At 40.6% G+C, this 25,705-nt stretch overlaps 1 protein-coding gene across 6 annotated transcripts in view; it reads right to left on the bottom strand.

Moving 5' to 3' along the window:
• Positions 1-111: 111 nt before the first annotated feature.
• LOC136774426 (uncharacterized) overlaps positions 112-25,705 on the bottom strand; it is a 219,136-nt gene continuing 193,542 nt past the window's right edge. For 3 of the 6 annotated variants that reach the window (XM_066728708.1, XM_066728709.1, XM_066728711.1), the window contains 10 exons: positions 11,888-11,978; positions 9,312-9,560; positions 8,761-9,031; positions 8,142-8,601; positions 7,525-7,789; positions 7,020-7,389; positions 6,408-6,685; positions 6,102-6,335; positions 5,825-5,975; positions 112-3,890 (listed from right to left, as the gene is read on the bottom strand). In XM_066728708.1, the coding sequence (XP_066584805.1) occupies positions 3,625-3,890; positions 5,825-5,975; positions 6,102-6,335; positions 6,408-6,685; positions 7,020-7,389; positions 7,525-7,789; positions 8,142-8,601; positions 8,761-9,031; positions 9,312-9,560; positions 11,888-11,978 (2,635 nt within the window). In that variant the 3' untranslated portion in view covers positions 112-3,624. Of the gene's footprint in view, positions 5,388-5,824; positions 5,976-6,101; positions 6,336-6,407; positions 6,686-7,019; positions 7,390-7,524; positions 7,790-8,141; positions 8,602-8,760; positions 9,032-9,311; positions 9,561-11,887; positions 11,979-25,705 lie in introns of all 6 variants that reach the window. The other 3 variants (XM_066728710.1, XM_066728712.1, XM_066728713.1) reach the window with 3 other exon arrangements.

Genomic DNA, 25,705 nt, shown 5'->3' with positions numbered 1-25,705 from the left:
TCTGCTGCACTATTACTTACAACGTGCTATTTTCATGAATATTTTAATTTTAAGAACTACACATGCAATGTAAAATTTATATAAATTGTTGCATTTGTTAAAAAAGGGAGTGATATAGGGTTAGACTATTTGATAATGCAATTTTCATATATTGTCGTTATTTATTAAGTTCAAGAGAGGATAACTTACATCTGTCGTACTATAATACATACTATTTACAGTGTTACAAATTTTTACCGCTGTTCCTTCTTAGCTCAGAATAGTCATAGTGCCTATTTGCACTCTTTTAATAACAACTTACAAATATCTTACGTCTATTTCATTAAACGATTCTGATAAGACTGCAGATGAAAGTTGTGTTTTCCAAATAATCTAATAAAAAGTAAACCAAAAACAGTGTGTCCGCAAATTAATATTTAATTAAATTTATGAAATTTCATCATGAATAATTACATCTACCAATCCGCTTTTCCTATAGATTTATTTGATTTCGATTAATTTATATCATGACTTTAAATAAACGCGTAAGTTGACAAAGTAGTACCTAATATACACCTACAATAAAAATCATTATAGAGGTTGTTAGCTAATATTTTTTGGATGGACAACTTCCTGCCATGCAGCGTTTTCTTTCTACAATATATTATTTCCGAATATTAAAAAGATTCGTCATAATACGCACGTAAAATACCGTAGCGTCTACATTTGCTCATTATCTTAATTAAGGTCATATAGTCTATTTAAACAATATTTACTTCCTCTTTTCACAATTATTTCGCAAAATAACAACAAACCACGACCACCAGAGTACAAGTTGAAGAATAAAATATATAATCATTGAAAATTTTTGATGGAAATAATTTGATAACGAACGATATTAAAACAAGATTAAATTTTGCCTTAAATTATAAATATAAATAATTTTTATAGACTATACAAGACTTTAATTATCAGAGCGTTGTAAAATTGACATTTCGTTAAAGGTTTAAATAAAAATAGATACAAATCATGAGCTTTGTGTAACCTTACTTACGTGAAGCATCGCTAGGTCATTACAAACTTTTAATTAACTTAAATTGGTTTCAGTCTAAAAAATGAAAGGATCTTAATGAAGATGCACGTGTAAAAACCTATAGTTGATTGTAAACTACGGATCATCTTGTACGAACATACTTGTAGGAATAATTTCGATACGAGAACTTTCTATTTACCCATAAGAGATCCTTATTCCTTAAGGGGATTCATTGAGGAAGAGAATTTTTAATTCCAATTATCTCTTACAATTTAAGGAATAGGAGGTTTTTTATAAGGACGAAACTTATTCTTTCAATTCTTCTCCTTGGGGTTAAAACCTTCTAGAGAAAAAAATAACATTTTTCTTTTACTCTATGTGTAAAACGAAGAATTTTATTAAAACGAGAGGACGTTACTTCCATGCGACAGAATTCAACGAATAGTTTGATACCAAAAAGAAGCTTAAATTCCTCAAATTGTGAAAGACTATTTGCAAGAACTAATTCACTTATATACGAAGAAACATTTGAACCTATTTTATGACGCTGAGGCTAGGTCACAGTTCAGACAAAGGCAGGCGATTTTAGCTCTCTCGCTTTAATAGGGTCTACATTGTCTCCCCAATACTGCCGTCTACAGCATACAAACAAATCCTGCTAGCTAAAGTCTCCCTCGGCGTCAACTCGTAGTAAAAACGCTGATATATCTATTTTCAAGATAAAAAACTATTTTTTGGAAAATCTATGGGTTTACCTCTATTCATTATCAAACGTAGAAGACATACATAATGTATTACTCACGACCTCGCTTATAAAAAGTAAAACAAACTTGCTGAAAGTGAAAGCATGTACAAATTAGCTCATACTTTCACCTTTAGTGTTTTTGTTTACTTTTTATAAGCTAGATCGTGATGAATAGGTTATGCATGTCTTCTAAGATTGATATATAATGAATAGAAGTAAAGCCCTATATTTGTCCAAAAAATAGTTTTTTATCTTGAAAATAGCTTTATCAGCATTTTTACTACGAGCAGACGCCGAGGGAGACTTTGGCTAGCAGGATTTGTTTGTGTGCTGTAGACAGCAGTATTGGGGAGACAGTGTAGACCCTATTAAAGCGAGAGAGCTAATCGCCTGCCTTTGTCTGAAATGTGGCCTAATCTCCGTATCAATAAAATAGGTTCAAATGTTTCTTTATATATAGCTGAATTAGTTTTTGCAAATTATCTTCTGCAATTTTAGGAATATTAGCTTCTTCTTAGTATCGAACTACTCGTCGAATTCTATCGCATGAACATAACGCCCTCTTTTTTTATTATAATCGCTCATTTTAGACACAGTAAAATAATATTTTTATTTTTATTCCTCTGGATGAATTTACCTCTCTCCAAGGAGCAGATTTGAAATAATAAGTTTCGTCTCCCCTAATAAAAAACATTCTATTCCTTAAATTGTAAAAAATAATTTACATTAAAAAGTTTCGTCTTCATTGGGTCGCCTTAAGCTTATCAGTGGAAGTACCGTTGATATATCTTTGTAAATCTTACAAATTTTCACAGAAATCTGTTTAAATATTAAGGGCCGCTTATTCCAACTTCTTGGTAAATTTGTCGATTTTGTAAAGATTACGAATTATAATGAATATAATTCGAATAATTTTTTTTTCACTAAACAAACAGATAAATTTATCAAGAGGCTTACAAATAGGTGGAACTACCGGCCAGAGCAGACGTCATTATCGGTGCACCTCTAAAATCGAATGTTTCCCTTTCGTAATCAATATTATAATATATATGTATATTTATAGTGCTACATCACAAGAATTTGTAGCTTGGTTGTTGCACTTATATCTAAAGAGATTGCGCTTAACATATACATATATATATACTGATTATAAATGCCTGCAAACGGACCAATATTTTTGATTAATGTATTTCTAAAATGTACACGGACAGACAATAGTGGCAAAAAATTAAGGTCATCTTTATGGACTCTTTGAGAGAGGACATCGTTGCTTCAGGTCCGTGTACACGATCCCGTTTCCGCCGGGCTGAAGCCCGCCTCGAAAAACCACCCTCTCATCTCACCGTTCGGCAAACTCGCTTCGGTACTAGCGAGCAATAAATTTTCTCTGGGAAGACGCGTCAAGAGAGTGGCTTTCCCGTTTGAGCGAATCTCACACAGATACCAACTGTATTTGCGCGTTTAATTTACAAAATTGAATCACGATTAAATAATCCCCTTTTGGGATTATAAAACGCGAGGGAAAAAATCATCCGAAAACATCGTCCCCTTACTAGTATAAAAATGAGTAAAACCGAAATTTTCTATCGACTGCATTCGTAAAAATATAATAACAATAAAATATAAGAAGAGGGAATTTGCAGTGCTTTTTAGGGGTGTATAAAAATTGTGACGCTGAAAAGTTGAGGAAGGATACTGTGTATCAGTCATGAGAAACAATGATAGTGACGGGGGTTCTGGACAAGGGTGAAGGAGGTGTGAATGACGTCATCGTTGAGGACACATACACAGTGGGTTCTCCAAGTGGACGAGGTCGAAGAATGCTAGGAGGGGATGAGTTTTGTGGGAAAATGGAGGGGTGGGGGTGTTAGAGGGGTGAGATTTTCATGACGCCGCCGTCGCTGAGGTCGCCGGGGGAGGGTGTGGTGTTCACCAAATCGATGAGACCGAAGAGGCTGCCGTTGGGGGATGAGGCTGGCACGAGGTCGTCGAGGAAGTCGAAGGATGCTACGGCCTCCCTCTCCTTCTCGCCGTAACGGACGAAGAAGCCATCCCCGCGGCCGATGATCGAGGGCCTCGATGATCCCCAGGCTGACGGCAAACGGAGTACACGGTGTGCCTGGACCGCAGACGCTGAGAAACCAAGCAGCGGGTCAACATGCCTCAGACCTCACTTGATCTCTTTCTTTCTCTTCCTATACCGGTTCTAGCAGACACAGAGTTGCTCGGCTTAGCACTCTCTTTCACGCGTCTTTCACAAGTCCCTCGTTCTCCACTTCTTTCCAACTTTCTTGACTTTTTTCTATTACCCCGTTCGTGTTTCGTCTTTGTGTCTTGGTTCATTCGCTCGCTCACTCATTATCCTTTCACTCTCGCACTCTCTCTCTCTCTCTCTCTCTCTCTCTCTCTCTTTTTAAAATTCATCAACTCAAATTCCAAATGTTCGTCCACCGTCGGTCTCCTCTGTCTCACTGATTTTCCTAAACTGTCTCGTTTAAAAATATCGCTACCAGTTTCCAGCCTTTCGTCCCCAATCAACGGGAGGCCATTGTCCATTGGCAAGTGCACAACTTCATTTCGATTATCTCATACCAGGCAAACAGCATACGACGCACTTAGACTGAATTTCGGATCTCTGAAAGGATAATTTTCACGTTGCTTTATATTTTCTGTAAAAATGGCAGAAATCATTTTGCTTTCTTCGTTATCACCGAAACCTCATATAGTATATGCTGTTTGTATGGCTCGTTAGTCTACTTCGATGCAACAGCTACAAGACACTTTGCCAATTTGAAAGTCAGGAAGAATAGTTTTTAATAGAGATTCTACCGATTCGATAAATTTGTAAAATTAGATACCTATTATAATTTAGAATGCGAGAATTATAGTAAGAGAAAGAAAAGAATAGTTTTAAGATTATTTTACAAGATTTAGTACTTTTGGGGATAGCAGCGAGTACAAGCATTTAAAAAGTGATTAGTTGATATACAGAAGCTTTGCTAGATGAGATTGTTAGTAAGCCAATTATTTTTCTCGTCACCTTCGCCACTTGTGATGTGCAAAAATATTTCTTTTGCTTTCGAATGTCACGCACATGCCAATGATACAGAAAGATAATTGCGATACGTAGCAAGTTATCATCACAGTTCCAGAGATATACATACATTTTATGAACCAAAAATGGAAGAAACAGAGAATAAGATGTACATTATTATAAATAAATATGATATTACATAAATTTGGTTACAAAAACTATTCGTAAACAATTGCTGTCTCTGCTCCCTCTCTCCCTTTTACTCTCTCTTTCTTTCTAGTACAATATATACTCCTATCCAATTGATTTCACTAAAAGTAAGTGATGTGAGTTAAAAAAATCAAATGATTAACTGGAATTGCGCAAAGGACAGTTTTCTAAATCCGAACGTTGCTCTGGTATATAATGTTTCGTGTAAGTTCAGTATATGAAATCCGTTGTAGTCGTACAGAATACGTTGTATCTAGGCCAAAACTAGGTCCAGGCGAAATGCGCTCCTCCCAATTGTTATGACGGTTACAGATATTGATCGTCACTAAGCCGAACTACATAGCTTTTCTTGTGACAATCAAAGCACACCGCGTAGGTTCTACCATCTGAACAGAAAATATGGAAAGGCTATGTACTGCGAGAACTACTAGCGCATCGTGATGTTAAAAAAGCTTATCTTAGCAGTATCAGTTTAATTGTATGCAGTGTCAGCTACGGTGTAATGCTCGTAAAGCACAATTTTAATTATTTTTTTAAGGCATATCGTGTTACCATGATCCAGGACTAATCAAGCAATGCTAAGGTAGAGCCCAAAAAAGTGTCAAATAATATTGAAGCTTGCCGATTGCAATTTGGTTAGTGGAAAATGATTAGTGCGAGGTGAACGACATCATTGTGACAGGGTAGGAATGAAATATGGACAACAGCGGTGCTTTTAAATAAATGAAGAATGGCCTTTTTCAAGAGTTTCATAACTAAGAGTGTTTCTTGTGTGATGTGGAATGAATGGTGAAGCTCTTTTGCCGGGCTTTACAGTATGTACCTTTCTTTTGTCGCCGATATTGCTGAAGTTTGTGCAAGTGACCGTAGTCGGGTCTTTCGTCCCCGGAATCGCTGCCTGCCGAAGCGCTGCTCGATGTTGTCGAAGAGCTCTCGCTACTGGCCAACATCACGTCCAAAAGATTGGCTCTGGTCTGTAGACAAATAAAGTCTGTCTCAATATTGATCGATAATTTGTTGATTTATGCCGATCAGTAAGCACGATTAAACGATTCCTAATTTTCCACATTTTGGGTCACATAGTTTTTCTTGATAATTACTTTAGGATCTGTAAAGTCGATTTCTCGTTCAACGTGTACCCAGCCAGTGGGACACCAGCAAGCAATATCCAGCTTCTCGGACGCTACCTGTGTCTCATGGCTGACAGCGTTCTCCTCTCCGTTTCTGATCATTCGATTCAACTCGTCGATCACATCCTTGGTCGTGGCTCGTTCGTGGAAACTCAGAGAACGATCCCTACCCTCGACTAGCAAAGGCGCTCGCACCGGGCTTATCTATGGGAATCGCAAGAAATCTGTAATTTCATGATCGTTTCTGTATTTTTGGAAGAGTGGAGAGATACGTACAACTGTACTGGGTGTGGAAGACGTTGCAACCTCCTCATCTTCTTCAGGAACGGCTCTTAATTCTGAGGGTGTTACAGTGGTATAAGCCAAAGCACCATTGCACGATACCGCACTGATAATTCTCTCTTCCGGTGCTAAGGATGATACGGGCATCTGATCCAGCAGATCTTCGTTGTTCATACCCTTAATGTTATCCGACATGCATATTTCGTGGTCGCTTGGAGAAACTCCCAAATCGTTGCATAGATCTCTGCATTCGGTTTTATCAAATTCACCATCTGGAATTATAATAAGGATGTAAGAATATGCGAGTGACAGTTAAAATAAACGTTACATACGATTTGCTTTTTAACGCGTTTCCTTCATATGAATTGAAATTTATAGTACATGAAGAAACATGTTGAAATAACGAAAACTTGGCATTTGCAGGATTGGTAAAACAGGAAGTCATAATTGCTGAACAGTGTTTGTATGAGTTAAAGAAATACAGATTCAGAACGATATTTAATAGTAAATTCCATGGAATTTAATAAATATAATTATTCATTTTCTATACAATTTTTATCAGATAAGGCTTTCTGTTTTTATTGAAGGAATGAAATATTTGCCAACCTTCGTTGGATAGAGGCGTCAAGCTCTGTTCCGTAGAATTACAAGGAATATCATTGCGATACATTTGTTGCTCGGCTATAAAGGACAATACACTTTGCAGAGCTTGCTCCCTATCCGGAGGTGGTTTCCCACTTCTTGACGAGGTGCTGGCCAGACTCTTGGTGCTCTCAAACTTGACCAGTCTATAAAAGTCTCTCGTGAAATCCGTTCCAATAGATGGAGATTCAGGATCATCGCTGCATCCAGAAAGAGCTGCGGATGATCTCTTACTGGAACTTTCCAGGGCTCCATCCTCGCTGCTCCAGGAGGCGTTAGGACTGGAGGCATATGGCCAGGGTCCAGTGGCTTTCGCATCCATCAGTAGAGCGACCTACGAACATTTTTCCTTTTTAGTCAATTGCGGTTGTAATCAAGGATAGCTTGAATAGTAATCTTTTTTGTAAAGGAACTTTGTTACTATATGAAGAGTGAGAGAGAAGGAGAGAGTTTAAATGGGTGGGCTTACCAGTTCTCCACCTGCCCTATCAGCTAGATAACTGGCACCGTTCCACAGACACTCGTTCGCATCTTCTTCCAATTCGAGGGGATTATGTTCCTTGATTGCCGGTAGGGCAGGGGTGGTGGTGATGGCTGGCTCTTTCCACGCCATGTGTTCGTTCTGAACGAGGTCCTCCGTGGACAACGAGAAGCTCCAATCCTCCAGCTCGGATTTGTCATATTCTAGCTCCAGCAAGTCCCTGTGTTGTTGAGCGCTCCTGCTGTCGTCCAGTCTGAAAGTTAATGCTTCGTTAACACTTTTACCCATTTAATCGATAATTACTAAATGACCTTTATAATCGCATCATGTCATCCCCATAATACATGCATATAAAACGACTATAAAAATTGGCTGGTAATTGTATTTTTCGAGTTCATTGCGTTGTAAGAGAAATACTAAAAGCATGCTGTATTTCTTTGTTGAAAGTAAAGAATGGAATTCATGCATTTATAATGTTGTTATAATAAAACAGCAGCTATGTCTACTAGATATTTTCTCATAGCTTCGAGCAGTCGTTTATCAGGCTAACTGAGTTCTTATTAACGTGTATATAGATATAGTATACGTTGTAGTTAATAAAATACCGGAGCCATTGTTGCACGTATTCGGCGTCCCAGCCTTCTTCCTCGACGAGTAGCAAGGAGGAGGAACCAGCAGGACTGGGAAGTTTATAGGGTGTGAAATTGGTGGTTGCTGCCGCGGTCAGTTTGAGGCAAAGGTGACTGTCCGAGAAGCTCCTCATCACGTGCTGATAGGGTACTAAATCTTTGGTCGGCGGATAGCTGTGTCTTGGATTGATACCAAGGGTGAGATTCAGTGGCAAGAAGAGGACATCCGGGTCCCCGGCATCCAGGGCTACCAGTCGAGCATCCGGTGACACGTCTGCCTCGGTCTCGTCCGTTGCTTCCTTGAGATCCTCCAATCCCCTGGCTGGTTCCTGCCTCGCACCTTCGCCCTGAACGTCACTCGACATCGTCGAGTAGCCTTCGTCGCGATTTCCACTCTCGGGACTCTCACTACCTTCCTCCTCCGACGGTTTTTGACCTAAAACAGTTTAACCTTGTATTTCATTGTATACGATCACCTTTGTATAATTTTTGTTGCTAAACATTACAAACTATTCTTGTAAATTTTATTAAAATTTAATTAATATTAGAAAGATATGAATTAAAAGTTATTTATTGGACCAAATCTTTGTCATACCTAATGGCCTGTTCCGACGACACTTCGTAGCTGCCATCACTGGGATTTGTAAATTGAGCGAGCGTGGCCTTGACAGGGGCATCCAGGAAGGATCTAATCCCAGCGCAGCTACCAAAGCAGCTGGACCAGCTTCCAGGATACCTTGTATCAGCTCGGTTGGACTCCCTGCTGATGGACTAGCAGCCTGCGCCAATAATCCGGACAGTGCTCGGTTTTGACCTTCAAGCTCCCGGATTCGCCTCTGCAGAGCTCCAATTTCCTCTCTCAGACTCTGTTTGCGCATAAATCTTGCGTTACTTCCAGCTGTTAATCCCGGATAGTAACTTAAGAAGCCTAGCGTAAGCTAGCAAATGGCTTTAGCGAATCATTCCAATGTGACTCGAGCCGTAAGGACAGTTTAGTTAAGAAAATTCTAGGAGTTTGTGTTCAAGTGAATTTGCATTCATTTGAGTTTAAATTTAAATCACGATTGATTATTTTTTTATTGAAAAAGAAATCAAGATGGCAAGTGGTGTGTGTGTGTGAATAAAAAAGAAGCATAATTGATAAACCTTTTGGGAAAGGAGTGCGCGGACCACCTGGTTGGCGACGTCGTCGAGGCACCGTTCGTACTGTCGACGCTGGGCATCGGCGTCTCTCGCCAAGGTGGCGTGTTCCGTTTCCAAGGTGGCCAATCTTGCGACAAGAGCCGCGTGCACTTCACCCGCACATGCAGCTTCCAGTCCACGCAGCTGACCTCGCATCGACTCGTTCTCCAATTGGAGCTTCGAAATCTGCGTCTGGTACTGGTGCACGCGTGTCTGCAAAAATCAGAGTCGAGTAAATATCACCGAGTCCAAATCACAAGCATCGTAATTGTATTTTTTAATCCTAAAAATTCACTGGATAAACATGAAAAATTAGTGGACACGAAATTTTAATAGGAAAGCATTTAACATTAATTTGGGGTCGTCGATCTGTAAGAGACACGTGGCTTTATTATGGAGAACATGCAACGTGATTTTTGGGAGAATCAAAGGGCGTCTATGCAAATTTTTTCGAGGGGGTTGCTTGATACAAATGTTCCTTAAATTGACTTGGCAGAATATACGTTGTAAATTATGAATTTTTATTTTCCAATGGAATGCTAGTGCCTTTCCCTGAAAGCCCTTGATTAAGTCTGCATACCGAGGTTAAATTTAGCGTCGAATAGAGGAAAATACACGTCCCACCCTCAGTCCCAAATAACGTAGGAGTGGTCGTCAATGTTCCAATGACGATCATCCCAGTTGCACATGTCAGCAATGAAAATGCACTGGATGAAAGACATCTTTCCAGGAATTAATATTGCAAAAGCTCCTGGACGATATTAGTAGAAAGGCGTTTAACGTTAAATTAGGGTTGCAGACCTGTCTGAGACAGGGGTGCTAATAGAGGGTGCGTGTGTCTGATTTATAACAGTCGTGCTGGCCCAGGCAGCCCTTGCTAATGTTCCCCACCTTTTCTCCCCCCTTAACTCCATATCTGCCACTGCCAAAAAGTGAAGGGACTCAACGATTTTCTGTCATTCTCCTGGAGAAGGAAAAAATACGGCTGCTATCTTTTTATAAATCTCCTCGCTCACCTGATGACACGTCCCAAGTACCACTTTGCTTTATTACTCACGTAAGAAACCCACCCTATCGTTGCATTAATTACAAGCGAGAAACGTGCCTTTTTCAATAACTTGGCTGAGAATGAAATGTGTGTTTGAAGGTATTTCGTTGCGACGAAGTAATTTCTTTAAAGAGAGGCATAAAATTCTATCCCAGTCGCCATATACTCGCTAGATGGAGATTTTAGTTTCGGATGATCGCCTAGAGTCATTTCGGACGTTGCAGGTTGCAATTTCCGGTTTGGGCATTCTGGCGCATGCGTATACCACGCAGTAATAAATGGAGAGAGAGAGAGATACGAACGGTTGAGCAGCAACAACGTTTACTGCCAGGCTTTATAGTGCGTTCACTATCTCCTTCACGGACGGTTTGCTTCCAAAAGAGTCGTAGATTTCGCCGAGGGGTGTTGCATCACTGGCCCCACGAAACACGGTTTATTATCGAGCGTCACTCGATCCCTCTGCTCGTTTCCATTCCCCCTCATCGTCGACCCTATAGTCTCTCCTCCTACGCTCTTCCCCGATCTGTCTCCTGTTCTTCCTGCGAGCCACCCTCCGGATCCACCAGGAGCCACCTTATACTTTTCCCTCCCTTATACTTCTCATAGTGGCACCGACCATCTTGCCAAAACCGCGAATAAACATTTCGTTTCCTGAATATCCTTCGTACACGCGCCTCCAATGGACTTTTTCACGGAAACACCATTTCGAGTTATTCGGACGGAACGAGAAAATAATTGACGCGAAATAAATTCTAGCGGAGAAGCGTGTTAGGGGGAACGCGAGAAATGCTTGGTCTTGCGTGAGAATAAATCTTTTATTGATATACTATATGCTATAGTTTGAAGAGGGGGGGGGGGGGGGTCAGGATCGTTAAGGAGAGAAAAAAATGTGACAATGGTTTGGCGATCAGTTAAACTACATAACGTGTACCATTGTGGATAAAGGGAAAAATCCAGTAGTGTGTATGTATCATGGTGGCATCAGTGGTGATGCTTGCATAACCATAAAAAGACACGCCAATAAATATCTCTGGAAAGACTCGAATTTTCGTCTGATTCGTCAGGGTGGCTGTCGCTTATCGCTATATCGGATGCCGTTTATCGTTTCAAGGCTGAGGGTGCAGTTATACACTTTGCGTCGCTGATCTCTTCTTTCATTTCCTCCCCCCACCCTTTACTACTTCTATAAAACATCATTGAATACGATAGATCAAACGCAGATCAATCCTCTAGTATTTTCACTGACTTCTTTTTAAATTGGAAGATAACGAGTGCTTCGATTTTTAAATATTTTATAAACTTATTTCAGAAAGAGCTGTCGACTACAAGATTCACGTATTTACTTCGAAAAAAACAATACTGTAAAAATATCATGCTTTAAATTTTTCACACCTTTTCGTGAGCATCTTTTTGCCAAGTGGAAACGTATCATATGTATCTCATACTCGGTGTATATTCTAGAGGGGAATATATAGCTGTTGCGTAAGGTTACCTCGTAAGAAAGTGTCAATGCTGTTTTCTCCTGCTTCAGCTGCTCGGTCTTCTGTTTTTGCTGCAACAGACTTCTGGACGTCTCTTCCATCCTGCAACACACAAACAAGCACAGACTGAATATATATATATACCAATTCTCACATTCTATGTTTGTAAAGTTTCATACACGGTTTCATACAAGCTCCCTCATATTTATAATTAGGCGTATCAACGAGAGAACATAATTGAGTTCTCTAGTGTCATTAATCAGTCATGGAAAGTCGTTGATGACCCGCTGGCATTCACACGCGATTTATAATGCTGAACTGTCGGCTGGATAAACGAACTTTCCAATCGACCTGTCAATTGAGTTATCACCTTCCACCCCTGCCAACCCCTTCAATATCTCTTTAATTACACCACCGAATTTTTCCAACAAACTTTATATCCACCAGCAGGAGTAACAGTCCAAGTTTGAATTGCTCGCGGGTCAATTGGAACGACCTTGAGGAAAATTTGAGCAAACTTCTGTCGGCGAGTTTATCAGTGGGGGTAAATGCAGCCAAGTGGGAATCTCTGTTCGACGGAGGAGTTAACAAGATAAATAATAAATTATCCAGAGGGATTTGCTCGAGGTGGGGAGACGACCTTTAGCCGAGCGAGCCAAGTGACCTTGAATGGAGAGAAACGGCTAGGTCCTTGTTCTCGCGGAGAGTCTGGTTAATATTTGCGTTATAACGAGTCACGCTTCTCTCTCGAGCAGTCGCGCAATTATTATACATCGACCAACTTATTTATTCGTCGGAGTCATTCGAGCGTCGGTTGGTCGAGCCAATCAACGAGGAGTCATGGAATCTCTGATATCGCCAGGAATTTCTACGGAGTACTTTGAATCGTCGACGATATAAGGAGAGAGAAAAAAATGCCTAGTCACACACCGTAGAAGGAGAATTACATTCGACGAGTAACAGGATTTTCCATGAAGCTGATTGGCGCGTGTAACGTGACGCGTCCACCCTCCCCCTCCCCCTCACTCCATCCTATACCGAACGAGCAAATTTTCTTCACGCGCAAGCTCCGCCGAGCTTAATGATCTGATTAGAGATGCGAGAGGGTCCCCGGCCTGAGATATGAAGCCGATTTAAGGTTTTCGAGGGAGAATCCACAGAGTCCTGTGCGCAAACGATATCCTTGGACGCTTATATCCTGTGCAAACTAACTTTGCAGACAGTCACGAGCTACTCTCTGAACTCGTCCTATCGTTCGTTGCACCCTCGTACCCTTTAGCCGCTGCTAACAAGCTTTCCGCACCATGGTCAAGCTCTGTCCGTGTATACCGAAATACCGATCAGCGTTCGCTTCAATCAACTCCCATTTTTCATTAATCCAATCAAATTCCTACGAGCTTCCGATAATAGCATTAAATATCATCATACACTCCACTTTACCAATTTCTTCACAAACTAACGTTGATTACACTGCTATGCAACATTTTCTTTTTCATTTTATATTCCACTAATTATTTCATATATTTTCGTCGTGAATTTTCATAGTAAATATATGTAGGGGGATAATGAAGTTTTTTTTCATGTGGAGTTTTAATTTTTTTCTCTAAGAGTATCTTATCGAAGTAATAAAGGTAATGTACGTGGGAAGAGGCAAAATGATGAAGAAGAGCTTCTTGGTAGCAATTATAACGTTCCTTCGAGTTGTCTCATAGTGGCCCTTTGGTACTCTCATCGTCATTGGATAGTAATTAAGCGTATATGAAATAATTATACTAGAATGAAAAGATGATGTACATGTGAATAACGAGGAAAAGCGTCCCAGTGGCAATTTCCTTTTCCAAGTAGTCCTTTTTACGTATAACTATCGTCATCCGGTTGTAATTAATTGTAATTATAATAAAATTAATTAATAAAAACAAAGAGAGTTTTATTAGCCACAATTAAAACGAAAAGGCAATATGTGTAGGAAGAGGCAAAGTGACGAGGAAACTTGTTTCAGTGGCAATTATGGTTCGTTAGAATTTTCTAGTGGCCCTTTGGCACTCATCGTCATTGGATGGTAATTTAGCGTATACTGAAATGAAAAGATAGTGTACAAGGTATACAAGAATGACGAGGAAAAGCGTTCCAGTGGTAATTCCCATTACTACCACTTTCTTACCGATTATTTTTAAGCAATTACCAACATCTGCTTACAATTATAATAAAATTGATTAATAAAACCAAAGAAGATTTGTTCGTCACAAATGAAATCAGAAAGTAACGTATATACGTATAGTAAGAGACGAGTGACAAGGAAACTTGTTCCAGTGGCTATTACTATCAGTTAAAATTTTCTAATGACCCTTTGGCACTCATCATCATTGCATGGATTAGTATATGACAAGGAAAAGAGTTCCAGTGGTGACTCCAATCACTACAAACTTTCTTAGCAATCGAATTTTTGAGTACCTCTCGCCGTCTGTTTATAATTAATTGCAAAAAATAACAAAAATGATTAATAAAACCGAGGAAGATTCGCAGAACACAATTGAAACGCGAAGGCATGCGGTAGCGTAGGCAGGAAGAGACAAGGTGACGAGGAAACTTGTCCCAGTAGTAATTACCGTTCGCCGGAGAGTTTTCGTAGCGGTCCTCGGCAGTGGGGAATGTCGCCATCCGGTACACGTGGTAACTCCTCGTGATTTACAACTATTGCCGCGCAAACTCGATTATAATGATTCAGTAGCATATTGCGCCGAATTATACGGCAAGGTTGGCCTTTCATTAAACGATAATGATCTTTCCAGCACTTGGGCCAAAACTTTCAACGCAGCCGAAAGCATTTTCTTCAGGCTCGTCCGCTTGGTGAAATAATCACCGGCTCATCCCCCCTCCTCATGACTTTCGCGCAACTCGGCTAATCCGTTTTACGGCAGACCAGACGACAAACAGCTGCGGTTATCCGACATCCCTACTCCGATATAAATTTTCACCAATTTATTCCGGTCCGCGCACCACTATTAATATTCCACGAATCGCCTTCCTTGCAACGAAATTTAATCAAAGCTTCCTGCACTGCCACTGAATTAATCCATAAAATAACGACTCATCGCGCGTTCATTTCTCAGAAAACAGGATCTAGCGCTATATAAATATGAATATTTACTCGAGGGTCCCAATGATGTTTCCGATATGTTTTATTTTTGATGAGATAATTAGTAAAATTTGAGGATCCGGTGGAAGCGAGCGAGAGGGAAATGATATTGCGGGTTGATTGGGATGGCGCGAGAATGAATTATTTCGCGCCGCTTTAACGCAGTAATGAAAATTGCTTTGGGCGCTCGCGTAAGCCTAATTGCTTTATCCTCGGCGAGCCTCGGAAATCAAAATGTTGGGTAATCAGAATTCTTGGTTATTCGGAACTCGCCGGGCTCTTTACATTTACAATTACTGTCCGTGACTGCTTTGTTCTTTAAGCAAAAATGTCAAACCATCCGACGAATTGTGAAAACGACGCTTCAGGAGAGGCGACTTAAATTAATCTGGCATGATTAAAAAGAGAGAAGAATTAAAGGGTGAAGCGTGTTAGAGTGGGTGAGAAAGCGTGATTATACTGTTTACACGTGAGACCTAAACTAATTAATTATATATACACACAACACACCATCCCTGAAGTCAAAGTATCATCCGATCCTTGAAAATTAACGTTTCACAGTGGAAAAACGTTAAATAAATCAGCCATGATTACACAAAAAAAAGCACAAGGACTCTGCGAGTCTAATCAAATGATGCAAAGTAGAATAATATCTATTTACACGCGAGGATAGAATTAAAAAATACAACGCATTGTTCCTAAAGTCCAAATATCACTGAGATCGAAGAATTTCTAAAATTTTTGCTTCCCAGTAGAACCGAGTGAAATAAATCCGACAGGAATTGGTGTCGATGAAGGAAAAAGAGAAATGGGAGGGGGTAAGGGTGAGTAATTGCTGTTTACACGTGAGATCTAAGGTAAACGATAGAGACACGCGGATTTACGCAGGCGTGTGCAGCGAGTAAACCTGGTGAAGCGAGTAACGAGAGAGTGTTGTAGAGCGAGGGGTGAAGGGAGTAAGGGAGGTAAAGAGGGAAGTAAATCGAGAACGGTGCTAAGCGCGTATTCCCGAATATATTATAGAATCGCGTGGGGCGTTAGGGTGTTAAGCCGGCAGTGCCCGTAGCTTTGTGTGCTAGCGCTATTATCATATATGGAAATTGTTACGGCCAGCGGAGACTCGTGCCTCTCACTCTCTCTCTCTCTCTCTCTCTCTCTCTCTCTCTCTCTCTCCACGTGCCGCCATGCCATGCCACGCCACGCCACGCCACGCCACGCGAGATCCTTTAATGTCGCATCGTCACGATACTTTGAAATTTTTCCATTCTCCTCTCTTGCGTTAACTATATACTTTTACTTCCCTATTCCCCATTACCCTTTTATCCGTGCAAATAACTCAACGCTGACGGCGGTAATTAAGCATTCTGTCAGTGTACTAACGAAATACACATTTATGCCCTATTAACGTCATACTCCAGCTAGGATTACCTTTCCAATTTCACATCTGTTTGAAAATTTATTTCTTTCGATTTTTCCGATGTTAAACCGAAGAGTCCAAGGTTTCATTCGAGGATTGTTTTTATTTCTATATTATGTGTAGGTTATATAGATCGGTCAGTAGGTATGCGCAGGAGTACCGTGTTTACCGGTTAAAAGTGACGCGTGCAGAGTTCGTTTCTTGACACGAGCGAATCGAGGCGAACGTTTCACGTGTACACGCGGAGGGTCGAGATTGTTTGGGAATACACGGCAGGTTTTTCGTAGAAGTCAGCGGTTAAGTTAACAGAGAGTGGAGGAGGGTGGTGGAGGGGTGTGTTGCGATTGGACGCCGACACGATAATCGATGATTTAGCGAAGGCGCTTGTCACGCATGCACCTGGCAAAAAACGATCCTCAAACCGTCAGGAAATACCTGTAATTTCTTCAGCTTAAGGATGTGTGTAATTCTTTCGTGCATACCATGCAATTAAGCCTTATCGCCCCATCTGGTTCCCCCAATCACCCTTCGATTACATTTACCAATTTCCTCTTTTGCATAATTCTCGTGAATTACGCGAGAAACGCAACGATTTAAATCCTCTTTAACTTTGTGCTTTTGCTCTAGTAGCTGTAAATAACGTTTTGCAAATATCAAAGGCTAGACAAGCTGGGTCATTTGGATAACTAATTTTAAGGAGATTCAGACGTTTCAGTCAGACCATGCTAGTCCGACATGTTTTAAATTCGAAAGAAATAAAATTCTGATAAAAATAATTGAATGTTTAACAATCTACATATGCACACTTACCAAATTTATATGAAATTTTAAGATGATCAAATTTTATAGTATAATCTTACTATTAAAATTACTTCTAAGTTAAATTGAAATTGGTTCAAAACTATAAAATTTCTCCCAGTAAAAACTGATTATAAAAACATAAAAAAATCTATGTCCTCAAAATTGCATTGAACGCAAATATACTAATAAAATATTTTATTTTCTATTGACATTAAGATATTCCTGAACATTTCATTGTAAATTAAGATTTAATTAAATGCAACAAAATTAAATTCTTTAAATCTTAAAACATATTTGACACTAGTAAGATCTACTAGAGATCCTTGAATCTCTTTATTGGTAAATTTAAATTCTACAAATTGATTGGTTGAGGATGAAGGCAGTGGTGGAACAGGACAGGTGGGTCGACAACAGCTCCCAAACACTGCCTGTTTACAGTCTCAGATTAGCTTTGCAGCGTAGAGGTAGTGGCTTTTTCCCCTATTTTCTGCGATATCTAGACGCGAATTCGACAGCAGCCGCACTTTAAATAAAAAAGCGCAGCAGCTGCGTCCTTGCACGGCGCCACTCTCGTCTATCTCAAAGGATAAAGAAAGTATAAAGCATAGAATAACAACATTTGCAACGATAGGGATTTGAAACTGACATTTATACAACGAGGAAAGAGGCTAGAAGTTAAAATAATACGCAAAAAGGATACCAACAAAGAGACTGAACGAAGAGGATCGAAGACTGCAACGAGTTTACTAAAGAACATATAAACTGTAAGTCTTCCGGTGTTCCTCCATAGATCGATTGCTGGATCATTGTACGTGGATTCTCTATCGATCGATTTTTAGAAGTATATTCGTTGGAAATAGCTATAGCTGTCGGTGACGCTCGAACGCAACCGTTGAGGACGAATCACAACAACAACCAGAGCGTCCTCGATTGTTTTGATTCCGTGCTGAAGCAGCTAGCTGGCTTCTACCTTATAATTATAGCCTTGGTAAAACGTAAAATCTCTTAACACCTCGCGTTAGTATTACGCGTGGCGTTTCGAATGGCATAACACAAGGCGTTAAATGATTTTATGTGCACTAAGCCTAAAGCCTGATGAAAGGTCGTTGACCTCTCAGCTGACAGCAACAGATCTCCGGCGACTCTCAACCAATCGCGTCACTGCCAGCGACTCGCAGTGCTGCGCAATTAAGCTGCTCGGTATTCTTCGGAATTATTAACAATTTTTAAAGAAATGGGAAATGAATATGTATATATAGTACGAATTGGAAACCAAGGTCGCAGCAACCGCGTCTCGGATTTAATGTCATTCTTCGTCAAACCGTGGAGAGCCTAAAATTAACGAAGTAGAGTTCGCAGTTGTTCAAGGGTAAGCGCTATAGTTAAATTGTCCTGCCAAAATCAACTGGTGAACGAGGAGGGCAAAAGTGTACATTCTCAACGAATCTAGAAATCCAATTTCGTTCGCGTCGATTCTCCTTGCCGAGACTCGGGATAACTACGTGCGAAATCTGTACGTGGAATTAAGTGTGAAAGGATGGAGGGATGAATGTTTGTTTTGTTTTATTTTTTCTTTTGAGAAAGTGTGTAAGACGTACGTTCTTCTCTGGTTTCAGCAATTCAGTTTATGGATCCCTACTATTTGGGAATGTACGCTGTGCAGCAATGCTGGTTGCACGGCATACCACCACCACGATGGTGGCAGCCTCAGCAGACCAATGATTCCTTCGACAGCAGTTACGAAACGCCTGCCTACGGTTACACCCCCGCACCTGTCTATAACCCCCCGTCAGCCTCGGCAGTCTCTTCTCCAACAACACCGCACCATCATTGACCTACCCTTACACCAGGAAAAACTGGGAGCAAGAGGTTCGTCGCCTTAGGTTGGAGAGAGAGACTTTATTCCTGCGGCAGCAGAGTCACTTCCGGTCCCTTAGGGAGCCTATGTTTGATTCGGAAGAAACTGATAATTCTCTAGGAACATCGGCAGGCATAAAAAAGACCAGGTGTTGTTGTCGGTGTGGACGAAAGGGTCAGGGAAAGGTTAGAAAAGGACGAAGGAAGAGCAGACGAGAGGAAGAGGAGAGGAGAAGCAAGAAGAAAGAAGAAAAGAGGAGGAGTAAGAGGAAGGAAGAGCAAGAAAAAGAAAGAAGAGAGGAGGAGGAGGAGGAGGAAGAAGAAGAATAAATATTCATATAAAATACACCGTTCAATCTTTTAACATATATTTGTTAATAAAAAAAAAAAATAATAAAAATCTTTGAATTGCTGTAATTATATTATTCACACTATACAAATTTTAAACAGTGCTTTTGTCATCTTCACAAAATGAATTTTATTAATGCTAGACCAGTCTTTAAGTTGTTACTTGAGAAATATAAATTTCTGAAACAGGTAGATAGGTTGTGTAATTGATAAATAATAGTATAACATTAATTATTATATGAACTATAGTAGGTTGGTGCTTATCACTAATTGTCGAAAATCATTGCACATACTTCGTTATGCTACAAAGAATAAGAAACTAGCAATTAAGCTATTTGAGCACAGTTAAAATTCAATGCACCGAGAGAGAGAGAGAGAGAGAGAGAGAGAGAGAGAGAGAGAGAGAGAGAGAGAGAGAGAGAGAGAGAGAGAGAGAGAGAGAGAGAGAGAGAGAGAGAGAGAGAGAGAGAGAGAGAGAGAGAAAGAGAAGCGTACACTGTACACCACATTTTGATTAATTAATTAGCGAAGAGTTCGACAGAGGCACTCAACTTATTTGGACTCTGGTGATTTTACGAGTGGCTGGTGCAATTGGTAGTATTAGTCGGATACGGGGGGCAGTGTTAATTACGCGTTTTATGGGGGTAGCAAGGCCACTCTCACCATCTGTCTCGCTTTACAGAGGTCGTTTCGCGTAAACATGTCTGTCGCAGCGTCGGTTCTCGCAGCTTCTCTAATGATTTATCCCCGAGCGAGCCTGCCGAGGACCAATTGAGATCAGAGGAGACGAGAGGAGACGTGGCACTCGTAAATTTTCCTTCATGAGTGAATCTCGAGTGCGCTCTATTCGAGTGAAACAGCCCAGTAAAAAGGCCAGCCGATAAACAGTCTGTAAAACAACAAGAAGCGTACGTTTGTAGTTTGTACTTTTCCCTCCTTTGAACGACTCACGGCTCTTCTCGCTCGACCGAACGCGTCCAAGTGCTACCGCACTCTTTCATCCCTCGAATTATCACCTTTCCCATTATTTCGCTTTATTGCACGATGATAATTGAAACCCAATCGCAAGCAATTGTTTCTTTCAATCGTTGCTGTACACTATCGGTGCTAACTATTTCCTCCTGGAAATTCCAGTTAACATGTATAGTATATATATAATGTATGCGAAGCTTTATTCCCTTATTTTACTTCGTACTTTTCTTGTTGCGGCGAGAGTTGGAATTTTTATTGGTTCAATGCGGAACTTTAATTGAAGTTCGTGTGCAGAGCTGGCTGATCGAGAAATAAGCTTCGCGTCAGCTTTGAGCTCTCTGTGTGCGTTTACACTTTCTCGTGAGCGGACTTTGGGCTAATGGGAGAAAACGCGGGAAGAGAGTCCTTTGATAGGGTAATATAGCGTAAGTTTCCAGGGAATTCGCAGAAACACTATTGCGCGATGAGGCTAATTCTGGTTGGTTTCCGTCATCACATATCCACCTAATTACTATTCCCTTTGCTACTCCGCAATAGGCGTGCCCTCCAAATGAATCCCTTAAATTTTCACCCTTCCCCCTGTAATATGATCCTGTTGGAGACAATTCTCGCGTTTTAAAACTCTACCCTTTTTATGCCCCCGTTTAAATGAAATTTCGTTGGAGATATTATTAAATCTCGCTGTGCGATTAATGAAGATAATTAAACTGCTGGCAAAAAACATTACAAAACTGGTCATACTGGTATTATACGACTTGAATAGAGTAAAAGGCCTTTTCTTCTGAAAACCACGTACAGCGTTGAAATAAATATACAATTCTCTAGTATCAATAAATTTTGCATTATTTTTATTATAGAAACTTCAACGCGAAGTCTCAGGATTTACAGGAGGGTCGAGTCAAGGGGATAAGATTTAAGTTGGTAATTAAAAAAAAAAATTTGTTTCGCGTCTCTATAGTGTGTTGGTATTTTCTTCGAGGTTCTTTGAAGAAGCGTCAACGATAAATAAGAAAGAGGAGGTGAGAGACCGAGTGGGGGAAGATCGAGCAGGAGCACGTGAAACACTCAATTAAAGAAAGGGCTTTGTTTCGGCGATTTAATCCAGACGTACGCGAGGGGAATTAAAAATGCTTCTGGTCGTACGAGGTGCACCGGACCGCTTTTTTACGAGTAGCCGAGAGAACGAGCTTTATTTTTACGCGAGCGGACGCGAAATTGAATTTGCCCCTTTTGCGCGCGGGCCCCATTAAGCACGCGTAAGAACAATGGCTGCTAAATAGTGGAGGAGAGGTGAAATAAAGTGAACGGGATAACCGTGGGGGGGGGGGGGGGCGTTTAGCGGTATATTAAGGGGTTCGTACAGCTGTTGCAGCCGTCCAGAACTGCGTGCCGTTTCCTCGATACGACCAGACAAGTTCCGGTTGGGACCATCAAAAATTACTCGACGAGGCTGAACCGGAAATAAGGCTGAAAAAAGTTTCTACGCGTATTCGTGTATTTCCATGCACAACGAGCCGAGCGAAGGATTATTGCAGAACTTGGAGCAGGATAATTGACTATTTTAATTATACTATAATATGTACACTATGTATAGTACCGAATACATTTATGGACAATAGTGAGTCAGGAAATGTAACGAACAGAGCACGTATTTGTGTATCGAGAACTGTTACGCGAGTCGTAGCCTACCGAGTGGTCAGAGTTATTGAGAGTTTGGTAAAGGGAAACGAGCGAGGGGGGGGGGGGGGGGTGAGAGAGAATTTCGATGAGAGGGATGTTCGAACGTGCCGCGTCGGCCATGATTATTCATTCACGTAGGAAAAAGCGTCACGTCGCAGTATCCGGCCTCTTGTAATGCTTCGTGCTGCGTTATATGCGCCCGTAAAACAAGAATATCGCTTCGCTGCAAAGTACAATATTCCCGAGGATATTCCACTCCGCTGAAAATCAGCACATCCCACCGGATATTCTCGCCCTCCAACCCAGTTAAAACCACGTTTCTTTCCTGGCCCATTCGTTTCCCTCCAAACTGACAATCGCGCGTACTTTTCAGCGTTTCTCGTCTGAAATACGAGTGAGAGTGGAATAAAAAGGGAGCTGGTGGAGTTTTTCATTAAATCTTTCGGAGTATCGATCGACTGGCTGTTGCTGAGACAATGCCTCAGCCACCCCTGTCCTCCTGCGCGACTATTACACGATACGAGTCTGCTTGGGTTGAAGCGAACACCGCACTTCCCTCTCGCATCCCTCTTCCCTCCACGAGAGTTAACTATGCCACAGGGATGACAATCAGAATTCGCTTCCACCAAGTTCAACAGCACCTGCATCCCATACCGATTTTCAGAGACATCTCTCGGATCGTCCAAATTCGTAACTGATAAATATACTCGATTGTTTCCAAGCTTCTATTTCAACGAAGAAGATTGCTGTAGGATTTTTGGTACAAAATTCTTAACAATGAGAGTGTAATCATTATTCTGGTAACAAAAAAAATTAAAAACATAATAATTTTATTATTTAGTCTTTCGTTATGAAACAAATTTTGAAGCAAATCAATGTGTAAATTTATAAAATTTTACGATGATCTCGAGATGATTCTAAACCATTCGAATTGCAGTTAAAATTCATCATAAATGTGTATATACGTATTATATCGAAGTAAATCGAAATAAAATTGATGCTTGTTGGGAGTTTGAGAAGAAGATGGTACATATAAGATTTGACAAGATCTCGTATTCACGTATCGTAAATAAAAAGGTAAAATTTGCATGATATTTGACTATAGTATTGCTAACCCGGCTGTTCAATCTATGTGTATATATATATATATATATATATATATTTGTGGATTGACGAGATGAGGTAGGAGGAGAGGGTCGAGTACGTATCGTTTCTCACAGGAGAGTCGAGTCTTTTGTGCCTTCCTGGATGAGCCTAGCGGAGATTGCAGGGTGTTTCGATCAATCGGACTGCTCGTATCCGTTGGAAAGTCGATAACGCGACGCGAAGGCTATATCTACCGGCTACAAACGGAAATCACAATCGCAGCCGGAACGACAATAATGCCAATGTAACACCATAACCATCCTGCAAAATCCCTTCGCGACAACCTCTTTATTAGACCAATCTTTCCAGCGATACTTTTGTATATATACCACTTCTATATCAAAAACTATCCATGACTTCAATTTCTCCTCAATCCTTTTCAATTTTTCACTATATAAATATAAAACTATCTACTAAAAAAATATAGCATTATTACAATAACAATATTTCCAAGCAACTTTGAAAACCATCTTGAAAAATATAGTAAATTTCTATTTCAGTACCGAAGAAGGAAAATAATAAATTGAGAGGGTGAATAAAAAAAAGTGTCGTTTATTCTCGACATTATATAGCAGAGGATAGCATTGTGAAAGTGTTGCGCGTTTACTTAGGTGCATAGGGTAAAAGGTGGTGTTCGATCGGCGCTGTCGCTTTACGGAGAAGTCGATAACGCGACAGGTCGGCTATATTTGGGCGTAGAAGCGGAAATCGCACTCTGCAAAGAGTCGGGAGGGCAATAACGAGCCGAGGTCCCTCGGATTTCGCGCGCATTCGTCGTCCGCCATCCCTAAAATCCTGTCGCTACCCGTCATACAGATACTCCTATGTCGCTTTATTGCGCGCTTAAACAGATTTATACGACGCGAATACGAAGAAATACAGCCACTAGCTCTCGACTTATTGCCAGCCAGCTTTACAGCTGTCCTCTGCCTGCGAGCTGATAAAGTATTGGCAGCCTACGTTAACCAATGAAAACGCATCGCCCATATACAATATTTATTCGTATTTAGCTGTAAAAGCTCGTATCCACTGCAGCGTGCTTTTCAGCTGAATATACGCAAGAAAAATCTGATTTATATCTGAACAGATCGCTAGAGACAACACGATGTAAGGGTGTAATTTATGAATTAATTTCTTCAAAGATTTGCAATTGTTTCTTCATGACCGAGTTTGCAGGTTTTGCAGTAATGCAGTTATAACAATTAGAGAAACCTTTTAGAACCGGAAGAAGTAAAATATATAACCTCCATTGGAGGTTTTTCCGTCTTCCGGTTAACGTGAAATAGCAAGTTGTCCTGTGGCAAAGCTCGTGGTACTCGGTTGCAGTCGAGATAAAAATTCTCTGCTTGGGTAGGAAGATTCTGGAGAATAATCCAATCGAGATCGGCCGGTTGGATTGTGGATAATGGAACCACTAGGCTGGAAGCTAAGACTTCGTTTCTTATACTTATCGGATAAACCTTCGTGGCCAATGCCACTTGCATCCTAAAACTCTACGTTGGAAGGTGGATCAGTCCGTAGATCAGGATTGCGTGGCTTTAGGAAATTCTTGGGAAAAGGTTGCAATTAAAAAATGCTGAAATTGGAACACGGAGGTCCTGCGAATGGAATCCTAGGAAGATATTCCAGAAACTTCTGAATTTTAATGGCGATGGTAAAGGTGTTGGTGGAAAAAGTTACGAGGCTGAAAACTTGTAACTTCCGGTTTCTCTAGAGTTACAGAGCGTCTTTCAATATTTCATCGTGACACTTTCCAGTAGATGGATATAGTATTCCCGACGCATGGCAGAGAGTGGTGTTGATAAAAACTATCCAAGATCCGCGATCGAATTGACTGCATATACATGCATCCTGAATTATCATGCTAATCGCGTACGGCACCTTCGCAGAGTTGCAGCTTCGGAGCCGTAACGTCAGGCGTCGGCTCCTCCACTAATACAAGTATAAGTGATTCCGTACGTGCCGTCGAGACTCTTGTTTGCCGAAAAGAATTTCACCAGGCCTAACACACCTACCACGCATTTTAATAGCACCCGTGAAACGCTTGAAAATTCTCATCCGTGCGCCAAATTCATGCACAAATCTACGTGATGAAAATTCGCCGACTGCGAGTGCAATTAGATAGTCCTCCGTTCCCCTGATACAATTATGGTTTTCCAGGACTGTTTATTCGAGTATGCTAATTGAAATAATCGAGAAATACCGAAAGGGTGTTTTTTTCTCCGCTATAGATCCTGGCAGATCCTAGATTAGCTCCCGCGTGTATTTGTATGTGTTCGTGTGTTTTTAGGGGCGTTTCAATATGGCGTAATCACGCTGGAATAACCCATGCGAGTTTTGGGAAGGGTCGCGCAGATATGCGTGTATATGTGTGTATATATATATATATATATATATGAATGTATTACGTGTGTGCAATATACGGTGGCTTGAAGTTTTAACGATTTCAAGGCCGGTGCATTGAGATGGTAA

Source organism: Prorops nasuta, unplaced genomic scaffold, assembly GCF_024137725.1.
Source record: "Prorops nasuta isolate Cenicafe-Biocafe unplaced genomic scaffold, Cenicafe_Pnas_1.2 PNAS00006, whole genome shotgun sequence".
Taxonomy (NCBI): Eukaryota; Metazoa; Arthropoda; class Insecta; order Hymenoptera; family Bethylidae; genus Prorops; species Prorops nasuta.
This window is presented reverse-complemented; position numbering and strand designations above follow the sequence as displayed.